Source organism: Brassica napus, chromosome A8 (assembly GCF_020379485.1).
Source record: "Brassica napus cultivar Da-Ae chromosome A8, Da-Ae, whole genome shotgun sequence".
In the NCBI taxonomy this organism is placed as follows: Eukaryota; Viridiplantae; Streptophyta; class Magnoliopsida; order Brassicales; family Brassicaceae; genus Brassica; species Brassica napus.
Window position 1 is genome coordinate 21,170,892 of NC_063441.1, and position 18,596 is coordinate 21,189,487.

The 18,596-nt window shown below is 37.4% G+C and overlaps 5 protein-coding genes, 1 long non-coding RNA gene and 1 other non-coding gene across 7 annotated transcripts; 4 read left to right on the plus strand and 3 right to left on the minus strand.

The window, feature by feature from the left end:
- Positions 1–1,501: 1,501 nt before the first annotated feature.
- LOC106382381 (ethylene-responsive transcription factor ERF027) lies at positions 1,502–2,422 on the minus strand. The gene has a single exon (XM_013822403.3). The coding sequence runs from the start codon at positions 2,241–2,243 to the stop codon at positions 1,677–1,679; it is 567 nt and encodes a 188-aa protein (XP_013677857.1). The 5' UTR covers positions 2,244–2,422; the 3' UTR covers positions 1,502–1,676.
- Positions 2,423–3,560: 1,138 nt separating this feature from the next.
- Positions 3,561–9,687, plus strand: LOC106382383 (pentatricopeptide repeat-containing protein At1g12620-like). The gene has a single exon (XM_048738230.1). It carries the CDS (start codon positions 3,656–3,658, stop codon positions 5,492–5,494), a length of 1,839 nt encoding a protein of 612 aa, XP_048594187.1. The 5' UTR covers positions 3,561–3,655; the 3' UTR covers positions 5,495–9,687.
- On the plus strand, positions 8,777–9,687 carry LOC106379918 (dehydration-responsive element-binding protein 1F). The gene has a single exon (XM_013819765.3). The coding sequence runs from the start codon at positions 8,877–8,879 to the stop codon at positions 9,483–9,485; it is 609 nt and encodes a 202-aa protein (XP_013675219.1). The 5' UTR covers positions 8,777–8,876; the 3' UTR covers positions 9,486–9,687.
- A 1,491-nt stretch (positions 9,688–11,178) lies between these two features.
- On the minus strand, positions 11,179–12,547 carry LOC125577179. The gene is made up of 3 exons (XR_007315509.1): positions 11,915–12,547; positions 11,625–11,820; positions 11,179–11,557 (listed from the first exon to the last, which is right to left on the minus strand). It is a non-coding gene; the product is annotated as an uncharacterized LOC125577179 (long non-coding RNA).
- A 7-nt stretch (positions 12,548–12,554) lies between these two features.
- Positions 12,555–15,163, plus strand: LOC106382384 (UDP-galactose/UDP-glucose transporter 4). The gene is made up of 7 exons (XM_013822406.3): positions 12,555–12,761; positions 13,139–13,167; positions 13,239–13,440; positions 13,736–13,978; positions 14,063–14,164; positions 14,435–14,542; positions 14,744–15,163. The coding sequence occupies exons 1-7, from the start codon at positions 12,633–12,635 to the stop codon at positions 14,981–14,983; spliced, it is 1,053 nt and encodes a 350-aa protein (XP_013677860.2). The 5' UTR covers positions 12,555–12,632; the 3' UTR covers positions 14,984–15,163.
- A 138-nt stretch (positions 15,164–15,301) lies between these two features.
- Positions 15,302–15,373, plus strand: TRNAG-UCC. The gene has a single exon. It is a non-coding gene; the product is annotated as a tRNA-Gly (tRNA).
- Positions 15,374–15,404: 31 nt separating this feature from the next.
- LOC106382385 (calcium-dependent protein kinase 26) lies at positions 15,405–18,330 on the minus strand. The gene is made up of 5 exons (XM_022690369.2): positions 18,180–18,330; positions 17,333–17,983; positions 16,456–16,752; positions 15,990–16,382; positions 15,405–15,895 (listed from the first exon to the last, which is right to left on the minus strand). The coding sequence occupies exons 2-5, from the start codon at positions 17,925–17,927 to the stop codon at positions 15,606–15,608; spliced, it is 1,575 nt and encodes a 524-aa protein (XP_022546090.2). The 5' UTR covers positions 17,928–17,983; positions 18,180–18,330; the 3' UTR covers positions 15,405–15,605.
- Positions 18,331–18,596: the final 266 nt, after the last annotated feature.

An 18,596-nucleotide genomic window follows, 5' to 3' on the forward strand; every position in this document is an offset into this window, starting at 1 on the left:
TCAGGCGTGATCTTCATAAGACGGCTCAAATGATGCAGTTAGGCGTAGATACTCATAAGGCAGATAGTATTGTCGGTTATCGAATCGTCTTTGTAATCTTTCTCATAATTGTAATATCTAAATAAATCACCGACAAAAAAAAAACAACTTTCTTATTTTGTATGAAATATGTTGAAATAGTATTTTTACCAATGAAGTATGTTACGGATATAGATATTATTTTATTGTAAAAAATATTAATTTTAACTCAAGTATCAAATATCCTTTTTAGCAAGAAAGTATCACAAACTAAAGACGTGAAAAAGCTGGTGAACATAGCGTTTTCACAAGGGGAGACCATGAAAGAAAACGACAAAAGTGACCAAGAAAGAAAACGACAAAAGTGACTAAGAAAGAAAACATTATCATGTCCTTACATATATGGCACAATCTTTACAACAAAAACATATCCAGAAAAGGAAACTCGGGACACCGGAACTTTTCAAAAGCAACACTAGACAATATATAGTATATATTTATATACATATATCATTGTGGAAACAAGCATCAATCAGTCAATTGATATTACATATGATGATATGAAAAAACATGTCACTAGAAGAAGAATTAAGTGGAATTTAGATCGCTAGATGTATTTCCAAACGTATCTAAAACAATGAAATAAATATGTTGTGTAGGTAGAAAACAATGATTATGCATCTCATCTAGATCGAAGAAGAGACGATAAAATCCAACAAATATCATGTTACTCAACACGTCTGGGTCTCTAAGTGATATAAAAGAGTGCAATATTAAAATGCGTCGACAATTTGGGAAGCAACCTAGTTAACACCCGTTTTTATGTTTCACCTGCAGAGAAATATAAATGTGAAAGGACTTTTGTGGTTTAACAAGAAGCATGTAAAACCACATAGGTAACTCTGATTCGGAAAGGGAATAAACGTTCTAGATTCGAAATTATCATTTAAATTTATTCATCTGTGTGAATTTCTAACGAGAAAAACAAACTAATAAAGCAGTTGTGGTGAACGAACACCCATAATTTTATCAGTATTAACAAGTTATGTATGTAAAAGTCCTAAGTTCTAGCAAGCTATAATAGTTAAAGTCTTCATGTGCACCCCTAATCATCCAACGTTCAACATAAACTCTTCACCCATGTAATTAGCTCTTACGCAAAGTAACCAGATTTGCCTATCGACACTAAACCAACCCCAAAATGTTAGTTTAGCCTTTGGATTTTGATATTCTCAAATTATCAACATAAATATCATTAAGTTATTCTTGATACATATATATAGTCATTGTGTAATACAAACGCTATAGAAAAAAAAGAGCACTACCATAAGGCTAATTAAGCCCTAACTAACTGATGGAAAATCCACAACAACCCAAACCCTAATTCCACAAACACCTTTTAAAAATGAGAAGTTTGCACCTTGAAACCTAATCTTGCAGAACCAGCATTAGTTAATATCAATAACTAAGAACATGTACAATATGACCGACAAGAACACCTTTTATTAAACATATTAAAAAAAAAAAGCAAAATTGGACATACATATAATTTAAAATTTTATGACTATACTATACTTAACACGCACACACAACAACAAGAACAAGACCGATGATTACGAATACGTACGTGGATATAACACAAAACAACCTATTAGTTATCAGTTGCCCCACAAGTCCTCATCATTGAAATTCTCCGGAGAGTCATCCGACGGATGAGAACCTATCCATGACGGTGGCGCAACCATCATCCCTTCCGCCATATCAGCCAGAAAATTAGGCATATTCAACAATTCTTCTTCGTCCATAAAATCTATCACACACCGTGACGAAGAAGACGCCATCATGTCATCATGTACGTGGAAATCACTTGATCTTGACTTTGAGAAACTACTACTCTTCTTTTTTGCATTTTCCTCCTCCTCCTCACACCCTTTCATGGAGGCGGCCGCGGCTGCAGCGCTTCGAATATCCGCTGCGGATGTTGACAAGGGAACCGGGTATGACCCGACGGATCCTGGGAAGTTCAAGAGGGCTTCTCTGCCTTTGAGAGCTATAGCAGCCACGTCGTAGGCAGCAGCTGCCATCTCTGCTGTGGGGTAAGTTCCGAGCCAGATTCGAGTGGTCTTCTTCGGCTCGCGGATCTCGCATACCCATTTCCCGCTCCGGCACCGGATGCCTCGGTATACTGGATCTTTTTTCCGGCTAGCTAAGCCGTTAGTAGCCATTGAGTATATATTAACAACTATATATGAGTAGGAGTAGGAGTAGTAGTAGTATAGTGAATAGCAAGAGAAGAAAAAGGGTTTTCACACGTGGCCAAACCAGAGGTATTTATATTCACTCGCTCTGTGGTGGCAAATTAATCAAAGGAGAAGAAGAATTTTTGAGGTAAGAGGGCCATTTGGTAGGATCTTGTATTGGTGCCACAGCCACATATATATAGATAAATAAGTTAGCAGTGTGAGAGAAATTAATGTTTAAATATGAAAAGGATTATTTCGCTGATATTTTGTCTACACTCAGCACAGCTAGTGTTATTCTCTCTAGCACGTTCTCATTAATTAGTGGTCGTCGAACGTGGCTTGGCTTTTGTTGTGATTATTCTTGTAACAGTAATTGAGAAAAAAATGAACTATGGTTTATCCTGCACAGGTTATCGTGTTTATTTACTAGTTCTTATTTGCGTCAATATGAATCAAAAGTGTCTATAAAACCCCGTGAAATTTTTATATTCAACAGAAGGGCAGTGAAATGTAACGAAATATTGTTGAACTACTTGGATATGCATACTGAAGGAATGAAGGTTCACTTTGTTTTGGTATATTGATTCTAAACTAAGCAGAAATGGATTCAGCTCTGAGATTAATAATTGGATTAATAACTAATCAGTAGATCTGACCCCCCCCCCCCCCCCCCCCCCCAAAAAAAAAAAAAGAGAGTAATAGACTCTGAGTGTTTGACCCAAAAAAAACACACTCATAGTGCAACAGAAGATTACTCAGAATTATAACCACACTATTGCTATATTCCTTCAAGAATTATAACCACAATAATGTTTAATTGTGAAAGGATTATTTCGATAACTTTTTGTCAACGCTCACCAAAACTATTGTTATTCTCTTCCACTTTCTCACTAGGGTTTGTCGAAAGTGGGTTGGCTTTTGTTGTGGTTATAATTCTTGTAAGTTGTAACAATAATTGAGAAAAAATGAACTATATTTTATTCTGCATATATAGCTTATAATCAAATATGAATCAAAAGTAACCCCGTAAATTTTGACTGAACAGAAGGGCATTGTAAATGTATAAAAACGTGTTTGAGCTACTTGGATATGAACGTTGAAGAAATGAAGGTTCACTTTGTTTAGGTGTATATATTGATCATCAAAAAAATTAATATTAAAAGAATGATCAAAGACATAGTAAACCATAGCCTAGAAAGAACCAGTTTATCTGAACCGGTTCATTAAACCGGTATCAACCATTCTCGTATGTGTCAACCCCTACTTAGGTTTCTGTTGCATCTTTGGGTTTGATTCCTCTGTCAGCTTTGATACTCGGCTATGATTTGTCCGCGATTTCGTCAGAATAGCTCGATTCTCACTGATTGCGTTTGAAAGGTCTTCTACTTGGGTCAATGCGGAGATTCGTTCAGACACGTCTTCTCGAGACAGGTACTCTGAATCTCAGAACTGCTCTAGTCTTGTCTGAACGAGCCTTTTCCACTCTCGGTAAAGGTAAGAAAGTCTCTTACAAAGAGAGGTTGAGGAATGGGGTTGTTGATATCAAGAAAGACGACGCTGTTGAGCTCTTCCAGTCAATGATTGTTTCTCGTCCTCTTCCCACTATCATTCACTTCAGTAGACTGTTTAGTTCCCTTGCCAAGACAAGACAGTACGAACTCGTGTTGTCCCTCTCCAAGCAGATGGAGTTGCAAGGAATCGCACATAACAACTACACTCTTAACATAATGATCAACTGCTTCTCCCGGCGCCGGAAGCTCGGTTTCGCTTTTTCCGCTATGGCCAAGATGTTGAAGCTTGGGTATGAGCCAGACACAGTCACGTTCTCGACTTTGGTAAACGGGTTATGTCTCGAAGGGAGAGTTTCTGAAGCTGTGGCGTTAGTTGATAGAATGGTGGGACCAAACCTGGTAACGCTCAACACTCTTGTCAATGGGCTTTGTCTGAATGGTAAAGTGTATGAAGCTGTAGCGTTAGTTGATCGGATGGTGGAAAATGGATGCCAGCCTGATCAGTTTACCTATGGTCCGATTTTGAACAGGATATGTAAGTCAGGGAACACTTCATTGGCTTTGGATTTGCTCAGGAAGATGGAAGATAGGAAGGTCAAGCCTGAAGCGGTTACATACAATATGATTATCGATAGTCTTTGCAAAGATGGGAGCCTTGAAGATGCGCTTAATCTCTTCAATGAAATGGAAAGGAAAGGGATCAAAGCAAATGTCATCACCTACAACACTCTCATAAGCAACTTCTGTAACGCTGGTAGATGGGATGAGGCTGCACAGTTGCTGAGAGATATGATCACACGGGGAATCACTCCCAACGTTATCACATTCAGTGCGTTGATTGACATTTTTGTGAAAGAGGGGAAGCATGTTGAGGCTAAAGAGTTGTACAATGAGATGATCGCAAGAGGTATAGATCCTGATACGGTTACATATAATTCTTTGATATATGGTTTGTGCATGGAGAAGCGTCTAGATGAGGCCAACCAGATGATGGATGTGATGGTCAGCAAAGGATGTAGTCCTGATAGTGTGACTTATAATATCATTATTAATGGATATTGTAAGGCTAAACGGGTGGAGGATGGTCTTAAACTCTTCCGGAAAATGTCTCTAAGAGAAGTGGTCAGTTATAACACTCTGGTCCAAGGGTTTTGTCTATCTAGAAAAATTGAGGTTGCACAAGAACTTTTCCAGGAGATGGTTTCTCGAGGTGTTGATCCTGATACTGTGACTTACAACATTTTGGTAGATGGGTTATGTGAGAATGGTAAACTAGAGAAGGCGTTGGAAATATTTGAGGATCTGCACAAGAGTGAGGTGGAACTTGATATTGGGATATTTAATATAATCATTCATGGGATGTGCAATGGTAGTATGATTGATAAAGCATGGGAGTTATTTAGTAGCCTTGCTCATAAAGGAGTGAAGGCTGATGTCAAAACATATACTATAATGATTGGAGGACTGTGTAAGAAAGGATCACTGTCTGAAGCGGATATGTTGCTTAGGAAAATGGAGGAAGATGGGATTGCGCCAAATGGGTGTACATACAACACACTGATCCGAGCTCATTTAGGAGGTAGTGGTGTAGCCACTTCGGTTAAACTCATAGAAGAAATGAAGAGGTTTGGGTTTGCTGCAGATGCTTCCACCATGAAGATGGTTATTGATATGTTATCAGATGGTAGATTGAACAAAAACTTTTTGGGTATGCTTTCTTGAGGTTCTGATCTAAGAGGAAAGACTTCCTTAGTGTTTTTGAGGTAGTTGGGCTAAATCGTTTGAAGCCAACTTTGTTTTTTTTTTCACACATGTAAACAGAGCTTACTGTATTCTCTTTCACATGGCTTTCATATGTTATGTACCATCTCCTCTGATAGATCATAAGAGCATGGAAAGATGGAAACATATTCACAAGTCACAACTGTACTAACATGTTTATTAGTGTTTACTTTTTACTACAATTTGTGTTGTGCTACTTTTTACTACAATTTGTGTTGTGCTGAATTTAAAATTTACAATGTCAGACGCCATAAAAAATATAAATTTAGAATTGGGTATGTTGTGAACTCATCATGGACTCTGAAAACTACTTAGAATTTTTTTAAACGTTCATTGAACTGTTTGTAACCGCAACAAAACGTCTATCGTTTGATCTCTTAATAATACCTTTAGGTATTTTATAAAGTAATAATTCAAAAAAACATGTTTAATTGTAGTAAGTTTGGTAAAATATTAGTACACGGGATATACATATAATTGAATAATTAGCAATGTTCACGTCAATATTGCTTTAAAGACAAATCCTAAGAGAGAAATAAATGATGAGTGAAGTGGCCACGCGCATGTGACACTCACGAGACAGTATGAAGTCTTTATTTTGTATTGGCCTCAGTGGCCTACATGTCTTCTTGTCTGTAAGTTTTACGTATGGGTATGGCTATTGTTTACATATTTATTTCAACATTTGTGTAATACTATAAACATTCATCATTGTCACTATCATCTATTAATTACTACAATCTACTATTAGTAAGCATACAAGTTTTGAATGAGTTCCTATAATTAATTAGAAATCAGAATACATTGCAAAAAAATTACATTCCCTATACGGCTATACGCTTGTATTGCAAAATTTACATGCACTATGACGAGGTAATATCATTATCATGAATTTTAACTGGTGTTTTACTCAATAAAAAGCACAAGTAAATAAGCTTAATTTCACATTATATGAAATTCACATATCTTGAAGTATTTTGAGTGATAAAATAAAAGGTAGAAAATTAATTGGCACATTTTATGCGCAATTACTAACATAGTACTAGGAAATAGTTCCCACGGGAATCCCACGTGTTACTCGCAGCTAATCTACTTAATATGGAAAAGAGTAACGTGTTTCATATCCACAAAACAAATGTAGAAATAACATCTACCAATTTCATATTTCATATTTGTGGTCCAACGTTGGAGCTGGACCCGACTTGAAGATTTTAATAACAAGTTAAAACCAATAAAAGCGAAGTAGTTCTGTTTGACCAAAGATTCCAAGAATGTATTGTCATTCAGTCTTGGAAAAACAACAATAATCAAATAATTTAGTGTTTATTGTCTTGGTAATTTTTTCATTCAGCTCTGAGAAAACAACGAGATATCAACTAAATTAGTTTTTATCAATACCTTGGTAGTCAAATTTATCAGCTAATATTCACTAGACACGTTTTAATAGTTTTGAATTCAATTCTCAAATCCAGCAGGTGATCCCTGATGGTATCAAAACGATTTACACAATATAACATGCTCTGCATCTTTTAGAGTCTTTGACTGCAATAAAAATTCATAACATCATGCCTCACAACATTTGACATCTAATAGACCCGATATGTAGAAAGGTAAATACATGAAGGTAGAACAAATGGGCTGGAGATAGACAGATTTATAACTAATCTTTAGTTTATTATTTAAATACTGCATATCAATGAAACCTACGACAAGCGAATTATTCATTTTTTTTTTTTTCCGCCAAGGATTTAATTTTTATTAATAAAACGGGCCAAGCCCAACATACATGGCCTAAGGCCCAAATACACAAAAAAACCTAAAAGCCCAAAAGCCAAACGGCTACAATCTATCACTTTAACGGGCCCGCGGCCCAAACTAAACAAGACCGAACGACGTCGGCAGGACAAACGCATCAAGGAAGCTGGCTGCTGTACACGTGGAAGCATCTGCGCCTTCGGATCGACACGCGTCGCACACCGCCTCGACCTGACCGTCTCCGCCTCGAAACGCCTCCAGATCCATCTCACCGTACCTTCGTTTCGCCGGATCTCATAACCCGCCTCGATCTACCTTCTTCTCCGATGGTCCTCCACCGAAAGCGTCATCGGACAAACCGCGCTCTCATCAGAACCACCCACTCTTCTCTCGGGATTAAAACCCGAAACCACAACCTCACCTTTCCGCCGACAAGAACAACAACCCAACCAAACTTTCACCGCTAACACCCAAACTTCCTACGGGTACCACGCCGGCAGTGTAGAGCTATAGTAGCCTCCACCCTCCGGTAACAAGACGGCGACGACGGAGCTAGGTAAGCCTCCCCCTCCCGGAAACTGAAACCGACGACGGCGGAGCTACAGGAGCCTCCACCTCCCGGAGAAAAACCGACGACGACGGAGCTGTAAAAGCCTCCCCTACCCGGATTCGAACCTTGATCTAAAAATACTTCCTCTCCACCGCAGAAACCCTTCCCCACGACCGCGTCTTCACTCCAGACAAGAACCCGCCATGCACCATAGAATAGGTCTGATCCACAGCTCAGACAAGGCGATAGTGGGGGAGGGATACGAAGAGAGGCACTAAGATAACTTTTAAACGGACGGACCACAGTTCCGGCGACGGCACGGTCGCTCACGCGCCGGCCGTACGCCGGAAGCGAATTATTCATTTATACCCTTGTTTTTTTGTTAAAGTACAGTTATTCATTTTTATTTTACATAAGCAACAAAAAATAATCAAGGACTAATTAGTCCTTGATTATAGGTTTAAATGGACTAATTTGGCGTATATATTCATCAAATATGTTAGTACCACAAAACTAAGGTTTATAAAAGATTAATAGTAAGAGTAAGGAAAATTGATCTCCTCAACTGATCTCCTCGAACTGTCTAGCAGAACGCACCGGATAGATGGTGATGCGAAACTAAATTTATAAAATATTGGTTTAAATCATTTTGGTTGAGTCCGGTTTGTATTTCGACCTTGAAACTTTTTCGGGGTTGATTTATATTAAAAAAAAACTAGGTAGTAAATAAGAGGGTCCCGGACAATTATGGTGATGAGACTTCAAGCTCACACTAAACAGCTAATAATATAGTACAATCCCTTTAAAATGCTCACGTGGCAACAAGCCTTGATACAAATAACGGTGTGTTACGCGCGTTCATTTCGCACTTCTATGTCCCACAACCGTAGCCTATATATCTCCTCTCATCCACTTCTCTGTTTCATAACTCCCACCAAAACACAAAAACAGAACATAAGTCTAACAAAAATAAAAACATTATTCATTCCGACAATCATTACAAGAAATAGCATTGTAATGGATAATTATGATGGGACTAATCTGGCTGAGATGAGGCCAAAGAGGCGTGCGGGACGGAAAGTGTTCAACGAGACACGCCACCCAGTTTTCAGAGGTATACGGCGGAGGAACGGCGACAAATGGGTCTGCGAAGTCCGAGAGCCGACGCACCAGCAACGCATTTGGCTCGGGACCTACCCCACGGCGGACATGGCTGCGCGTGCGCACGACGTGGCGGCACTAGCTCTGCGCGGGAGATCCGCGTGTTTGAATTTCGCCGATTCCGCCTGGCGTCTCCCGGTGCCGGAGTCAAACCACCCGGATGTCATAAGGAGAGTGGCGGCTGAAGCGGCTGAAATGTTCAGGCCGACGGAGTACGGGAGTGAGATCACGGTTTTGCCCTCTTACGGTAGTGAGGTGTATATGGGCTCTGGCTCGGGATCGGAGGAGAGGAATGTTTATGGATATGTGGAGGAGGAAGAGGAAGTCTCGACGACTATGATGAGACTTGCGACGGAGCCGTTAATGTCGCCGCCGCGGTCGTATATGGAAGGCGTGACTCCTAATGGTTACATGGAAGAAGAAATGAGCTATGAAGATATGTCACTCTGGAGTTACCGTTACTAAGCGGGGATGCACATTAGTATGCATATGGTTTTTAAAATATGTAATATGGTAAAATGCGTGCAATAGTGTGTATGAGTTGTAAGATTTTTCCTTCTTGAGGTTTTTTTTAGATCCTCTGGCTGAGTTAGAAGGCTCCCTGATGGAAATAATTTTGTATTGTACTTGTAAGAATATGTTATAAAATGTTTGGGCTTTATGTATCTATATATACAAAGCATAGGCCAAATTGAATTAGGACCAAGTCGTACTTCAAGCTGATGGTTATAGAAATGCTTAATATCCACTAAGTGCAATCTATATACTTGGTATAATTGACTTACTTGATCTTGATTCTTGGCTGTTACTTCGTGGATTTTGGAGTAAATATTAGAGATTGAGATTGAGCATTGAATCAAAATATTTTTAATTACTAAATATTTTTTCGACGAGTTTGGATTATAATACTCCATCTGTTTCAAAATAGTTGATGTTTTAGTTAAATGCACAAAAATTAAGATATTCACTTTTTATCTAAAAAATAGCATTAAAAATATAAAATAAAATTAATTCAACCAATCATTAAAAAACTATAAAACATCATTGGTCACATAGTTTTCAATAAAACTAAAACTAATACTTCCTCCGTTTCAAAATAGATGATGTTTTAGAGAGTTTTTGATGTTTCAAAATAGATGATGTTTTCATATTTCAATGTACCTTTTAACTTTATCAAAAACTGTGTAACCAATCATATTTTATAATATGTTTTGTAATTGGTTAAATAATTTTTAATTTATATTTTAATGATATTTTTTGGATAAAAAACAAGTTTCTTAATAGTTGTGCCCCAACCTAAAACTTCAAATATTTTGAAACAGAGAGAGTATAAATATCAAAACATCATGTATTTTGAAACATAAAATTTTTTCTAAAAGTATCTATTTTGAAACAGAGAGAATATTATTTATAATATTTTTTTTCCACAAAAAATGTCTCGAGTGCGATTGCAACTCCCGAAATGCCCTGCATGTCAAGTTCGCGATTAATAAATGTAAGGGAACTTCACGGTAGGTCTTCTTTATTCATTAAACATTTGGATGTTGAAGTTTGATCAAAATTATTTATTTTTTCCTATTACATCGTTTTGGAGAAACATGGAACTCTTGAGTCTGACGTCGACAAAGAATAAACTTTTAGTCTGATGTGGCATGAAGTTTCAGTGCAGCGTCTAAACACGTGGCTAAGTGAAACTTATTAAATGATTTACCAGCTCGTCATTAGCTCGCGAGATCTCTCAAGTCCCAATATACTGACTTCACTAAACAAGGTTTTTGAGCAAGTGATTATGTTCATCATGATTAAGGTGGAATATGGTATGAATAAATGATAGAAAATGGTTGTATAGTGTGATTATTTTAAAAATTAAATGAAATAAGATATATATTTTTGAATAAACATACAAATCATAAATGTTATGATAAATACAATAGTTAAACAAGAACGAAAGAAGGGGACAATTAGAGCAAGTCCAATGGTTAGAACCCATTATAGGTTCTAATGAATAATTTAATAGTTAATTTTGTGATTTGAAAAGTTTAGAACCCTTGTTAGTGTAATTAATTTTTTTATGGTCCAATGGGAGAACCTCAAAAGAGGTTCTTGAAATTTTTTTAACAAACTGATTGCATTTGATCAAAACAAGTCACACATCAACTAGCATAAGGTTTTCATGATTACTTTCACTTATTAGATATCATATTGTTGTTCTCTCTAGATACTACTTACTACAAAATCATTGTTACCCGTGGGCTCAATGCTCTGAGACTCGTCTTCTTCATCCGCCATTGTGGTAACCATGCGAGTCATGACTTCCCATGACTCTAGTAGAGACATGAGACATGTCACCGCTCAGACCAAACTTAGCAAGCCCTTTGGTTTGTAGCCATGGTCTAGCAATATGTTTGCGGTTTTCAAGTCTCTGTAGATTACAGGAGGTTGTGCTACGTTGTGAAGATACGCTAGCCCTTTGGCTGATCCTAAAGCTATCTACATCCTTGTGCTCAAATCTAAAACCTCTTCTTCAGATCCGTAACCTGACCATAACAAAAAAACAATATTCAGGATTTATACTTTAATGAATAAGAGTATAGTTCTCGTTACCGTGGATATGATCTTCTACGGATTCAAAAGGCATGTACTCATAGACGAGGAGTCTTTGGTCTCCTTCAGCGCAGTAACCAAACAAAGTCACGAGGTGTTCGTGGCGCAAGAAGGAGAGCATTAGGACTTCCACGAGAAACTCTTTGTCTCCTTGATGACCAGTTGTATCAAGCATCTTAACAGCCAAATTCTTTAACTTGACCAAATAAAAACAAACAAGATTCGGTTTATCAGACATTAAAATAATTTTTTTTAAAATAATCACAAGTCTAGATGATACTGAGAGTAACCTGTCATGGAGGAATATCGAACCTCTCAACCTTGTCGTCGTTGAGATTCATCAGAGATGGAGATCGACATAAGAATTGACAGAGAATCAACAGAGAAGATGGAGAGATAGAAGAATCGACAGAGGTGATGGAGAGATCGAAGAATCACAGAGAATCGCCAGAGAAGATGGAGAGATCGGTGGAAGAAGAGAGAAAACGGGATTTCGCATCAAACTCCGACGGAGGAGAGAGATACAGAGGACGTCAAATTAGAAGGGGACACGTAAGGTTCCTTACCGATCCTTAAAGTCCCAATTTAAAGAGCGGTTCTCTGGTTTATTTTCTTTTTTCATTTATTTTTTTCCACTTTTTTGTTCAGAACCTCGATTAAGAAGCTCCGATGGAGCTGGTCTTAGACCTTTAATCTCTGTTCCCAATAGTGGTATTTAATGAGAGCAATTTAAGAGAGGAATAGACTTTTAAAAAGTCACAAAGTTCGTGAGCGTTAAGTTAGAGAGCGCATGCAAAAGAAGAAAAAGTTCTAAAAGAAAATTATTTTTGTTCTCTCTCATTTGATTTATATACCTTTCTTCATCTACTTGTCAATATCACTGACTCTTCCTCCACTTTTTCTACAAGCCCCAAATCTTTATAGTAAATAAATCAAATTCTCAATTTTATTTCTGTAACTTTCGTGTGTGTTTTAATTCATTTTTTTTCCTCTCTCTCTCTGAAGATCATGAAGAACAGCGAAGAACAAATGAGGTCACTGTTTGGAATAAGTCTTTCTGATAAACCAAGATGGCAACAGTTTCTCATATGTTCCTCTGGATTCTTCTTCGGTTACCTTGTTAATGGCGTCTGTGAGGTTTGAATCTTTTCTGGAAAATTATTGTTTTTCTCATGATAATCTCGGAGAAATTCAACGATTAGAGAAGATTTCGGTGTTATTCTAAAAATATTTCATTAGAACAAAATTTCTAGCCGGAAACAAAGGCAAAAAAATCTGGCATGCAATTTTTCATTTTAATTCCGATATTCTTTCCAATAGTACCATATATTATAATTAATTTCTCCAGATTTTGTGTTATTTTTGTCCTTTTTCTCTTGAGATTCTGTATTTGCTTAATACCTAACCATAAATGTTGTAACCCGGATGATAATTAGCAGCCATAAACTTAATCCTTATCTGACTAAACTTCGGGATTTTTAATATACTCTGTTTTATTTTTCTCAATTTTGCAGGAATATGTGTACAACCGGCTCAAATTCAGGTATTTAAGAATGTCCAATATTACAGAAAAAAAAATTATTATAATAAAATTATAATGTGTGCACGTTGCAGTTATGGATGGTATTTCACGTTTGTGCAAGGACTCGTGTACATTGTAATGATTTACCTAAATGGCTTCACGACAAAGCAAATGGTGAATCCATGGAAGACTTACGTGAAGCTATCTGCTGTCCTTATGGGATCTCATGGTCTCACCAAAGGCTCATTGGCTTATCTCAATTACCCTGCTCAAATCATGTTCAAATCGACTAAGGTATATACTAATGCAACATTTTATTTTGATCAAATTTTGGTACAATCCAAGAGTGTCACCCACAAGATCGAAGTATGTGGAGTAATATCTAGAATCAAATTTGTTGAATTTAGAGCATAGTTATTGTATTCGGCTTTATTTGTGGTCCTAATATTATTAGATTGTTAGTAATGGTCTGAAATCATATTCAATTTGTTGCAGTGCATACAAGATATGATAAAAAGAAAGAAGAACTCACAATTTCTTAATGCATCTCTCAATATCTCTAGCCATTGATCTCTTATTCTTTCTCTAGGTTCTGCCGGTTATGGTAATGGGTGCATTTATACCGGGGTTAAGAAGAAAATACCCGGTCCATGAGTACATATCAGCTATGCTACTTGTGATCGGTTTAATCTTATTCACATTAGCCGATGCCCATACCTCCCCTAACTTCAGCATCATTGGGGTTATGATGATCTCAGGCGCTCTCGTTATGGATGCCTTTCTTGGTAACTTGCAAGAAGCCATCTTCACGTTGAATCCTGACACAACACAAGTAAAGAAATTACAATTCTCCTTTTCATTATTTTCCTTTTTGTGGAATTAACATTTTAACGGTTTTTGTACTCTTTGATGGTAGATGGAGATGCTGTTCTGCTCGACAGTAGTTGGTTTACCGTTCTTGGTTGCACCAATGATTCTTACCGGTGAGCTTTTCAGAGCCTGGACTTCATGTGCTCAAGTAAGTGATATTTAAAATGAAATTCTACAACATATATTATGAAATATATGTTCTATAGACGAATTTTCACAAGTATTATTGTATAATAATCCGATTTGTCGAACCTCTTTCAATACTTTGAATCTTTCTTACAACTTAACTTAAATGAGAAGAAATGAAATGTATGTGTGCTTTGCCTCATAAAATTTATGTTTGTTTATATGAATTAATAATATAATAACCATTGACTAATGTAATTGATTAACTAATCTTACTCGACCTTTTTGGTAGCATCCGTATGTGTATGGAGTGTTGGTGTTCGAAGCCATGGCTACATTTGTGGGACAAGTCTCGGTTCTATCCCTCATTGCGCTCTTTGGCGCAGCCACAACCGCTATGGTAATTCTACTTTCATCTTGTTTTCTTATATGAACGTGTTTGTCCGATTTTATGTTTTTTTATAGGATCCTGAATCTTATAAATTAGTTTGATCAAAAAGAGTCTTATAAAATTAATGCAACGTATCACTTTTATTTTTATTTGCATGTAGTATAGTTATACTTTTGTAATTATTATTTTTGAGCGTGTGAATGGGAACAGATAACGACGGCGAGAAAAGCGGTAACGTTGCTACTATCTTACTTGATATTCACAAAGCCTTTAACGGAGCAGCACGGTACGGGATTGTTACTCATCTCTATGGGCATTATTCTCAAGATGGTTCCGGATCCCAATCCAAACCAGAAACCGAAACATTCGAGTTCGGGTCAAAAACTCCGGAAGTTGGAGCTGGTGAAGTCTGAGAAGGAAGGCGACGAAGAGAGCAGGCCTTTGGTCTAATAATCAAACAACGAGAAATCGAGTTTAAACCTTTAGTTCTTGGTTCGTTTCTCATTTTATATTTATTTTATCTTTTAAATCTTTATACATTTTGGTGTTTGTAGCAGGTAGAGTTTCTGATGAACTTTGTAAAATGGATGAAACATCTTTTGATAATTCAATTTGAAACATTAACAGTAAATACAAATGTTGTCGTTGTTTTAGTTTTATTTGGTTCTTTATCTTGTTTGATCTCTATATATCAGCCAAATTACATCATTTTGGCGCACTTAAATAAATTACAAATGAAAGACGATTAATATATCAAAAGTTCAACAAGCGTCTGTAGTCCAACGGTTAGGATAATTGCCTTCCAAGCAATAGACCCGGGTTCGACTCCCGGCAGACGCATCTATCAATTTTTTTCCAAACCATTTCAAGCTATTATAATATGGCTACATCTTTTCTATAAAAATCAAAACCACACACTATTGCTGAGACATCTCCGGTTGTTGTTTTTACAGTTGAGATCACTTTTCCATAGAAAGATGTTACTACAAAAACAATACATGACCAAGATCAGATGTGTTTTACATACAATAATTATACTCATAAGAGTTCTCTTCTTCCATTGGTTCCCTTGTTAGCAGACGAGAGACAATCTGAGGGATGGAGCAGTGGGAATATGCGTGCAAGACGCCCACCGGATGATCGACTCAGTGACTGCAACATCCACCACCAACTGATCTAGCTCACCAAGTCCTATGGTCCGGTTTCTTTTGCTGTGCAGACCTGACATTCTTGCCCAGTTTCCTCTTTCCCTTCTCGTCTCTGCCTTTCCTCCTGCTTCTGTCTGATTCTCACCTCCTTCCTCTCCCCTCTCAAGTTGTGAAGAAGCATCCAGTGAAGGCAGTAACCTCTTTGGGCTTGAGCCTGCAAAAATGGGATAAGATCAGCTAACTAACTATAAATAGCAATCATCAGGACACAACATTCTAAATACAGGTAAGAGTGAAAGAGGAGGTACCACTAAGTTTCCCATCTGTTTCATGAACGTTGTTCTTCTCTGTCGTCTCTAGGCTTGGACTAAAAAAGCTAAAGCTTGGCATAGATGTGAGTCCAGTTACTGAGAAGCAAACAGAGGTTGATTCAGGTTGTTCCCCATCAAAAGAAAACCCACCAAAACCAGAAGCTGTCTGTACATTATTGCCATCCGCAGGTAAGAAAGAGGAGAATGATGATCTACAATCATTATCAACCAATGGCTCTAACTGCCCCATGTTAAAGCTATAGTCTTGCTCCCGTGAAACATATCCTGTAGAGAAAGAGCATCCACCATTCTCCAACCCTTCACACCCAACCCCATCTTCACCATACCGTTCTTGTCCTGATTCAGACAACTCCTCCATCCAAGAGTGAGCTGCAACACAAATCATCAATTCATTAAAAAAAAAGAAAAAAAAATTCCAATATATTATAAGTCCACAACATACCTAGAACATCATCAGCTGACAACCTTTGGGAAGGATCAACACAAAGCATCCCACGGATCAGATCCTTGGCGTGTGAAGTTATACGGTCCCACGGCTCACCGGAGAACCTCAAATCTGCAGCCCTGACAGCATCAAAAATCTTTGACTTAGTCTTTCCCCAAAAGGGAGGCACTCCACTGAGTAGAATGTACAAAATAACCCCTGCACTCCATACATCAGCTGCTTCGTTATACCCCCCTGATAACACCTCCGGTGCTATATAAAACGGACTACCAACCGTCCCACTTAACTTCTCACCTGTTTCATAACACAAAAACACACATCTTAGAACACACAACAACGTCCATGAACGTTTCTAGTTTTAGTTATGTACTCTCTCCGTTCCACAAAGATGATGAATGTTTAGAAAAAAAAATTGTTTCACAAAGATAGATTTTTTTAAGTTTTCAATGCATATTTAATAAGTTCAAGAAATTAAACTGGTAAGTTTAAGAAGTTTGATTAAAACCATTGGTCTAAAATGATACTCTTTCCGTGAAGAAGATAGACTTTTTAGTGTTTTCACACATATTAATAAAACACATTAAATCACTATAATAAATGTATTATTTTCTATAATTTTCAATAATTTTTAATCAATAGTAATTAAATAAAGTCAAATAATTTTTTTAAATATAACAATTTTTTCATAGAAAATACTAAAAGTATATCTTCGTGAAACAATTTTTTTTTTCTAAAATATCTAACTCAATGAAACGGAAGGAGTATAAAGCTGTTTCTTACACATAAATCAAGATATTTATTGGTAAACACTAATCACTTCTTAGTCTTAAAAAATCTAACATTACGGAACGGAGGGAGGGAGTATATATCTTACCGGGCTTGATATAGGTTGCCAGACCAAAATCAGCTAGTTTGATAGGAGAGGAAGAAGACACAGTAGCCATGAGAATGTTCTCTGGCTTCAAATCCCTATGTACAATACCATTATCATGACAAAACTTCACCACTTGCATCAAATGCCTGAAGAGCACCCTTGCACGAACCTCAGAGTACCTCCCATACTTCTCCAGCTTATGAAACAGCTCGCCTCCCGCGCACAGCTCCATCACAAGATGCACATAATCCTCCTCCTCGTAAACCGCCTTGAGATCCACGACGTGAGGGTGTCCAGATAGCTTAGTCATGATGGCGATCTCGAGCTTGATGCTCTTCATGTCGTCCTGCGTTACGAGCCTGTCTTTGGAGATTGACTTGCAGGCGAGGCGCTCTCCTGTTAGCTTGTCGGAACAGACTCTGATCACACCGAACTGGCCCCAGCCTAGCTGTTCTCCGAGGACGTAACGGTCTCTTAAATTAGAAACGTTTAGTGGGTTTAGAATGGTTTCTGTGAGGCTTGCGACTTTGTAGCAGTTGCGGAATTGGAGTAGAGGTGAGGTCGTGTTCTCCTTGTCGGCTAGCTCCATACCCATGTCGGAAGATCAAAACTTTCTCCTTCTGCTGCAATCTTACTGCATTATCCTCCGATCTGTAAAGTTTTGAACTTTTTAGATTCAAGCACTGACCCATAAGTCAAATTCTAGATCAAAGAGTTCAGCAACTTGTTCTACGTGAAGGGTATGATAAAACCAAATCAATTCAACTAAAAAGATGAGATTTTTATTGTGGTTTCTATGAGAAATTCATGAAAAAAAGATTGAGACTTTATGAGATTTTTTTTTTACCGTTTTTGGGCAAAGAGGAATCTGTTGAAGAGCGGAGAACAGCTATAGGTTGCCGGGAAGAGACAGAGACGAGACGAGACTCAGTCTTCTTCTCTACTCTCTCTTCTCTTTCGATTCTTTCGAAACAAAAAGCCGTGTCAACTGGTTACCGGGAGAACCAGATTCAGGTTTTCTTAGTTAGCAAGAAGTTCTTAATTACAATTCAGACCACTTGTTTTGTTTAATTCTAATTATCACCTCATACTTTCCGATTTTGTCATAAAACCCCTCAACAAAATTAAGGAAACAAAAGTTTAATGTTAAATACATGAAGAGAAAAAATCATCTAATAGATGTTATTAAAAGGAGATTCTTTCTTCTTGTAATTGAAGGTTTTATAAGGATTTGACAAGAAAATTAGTTATTTTTAAGGATAAA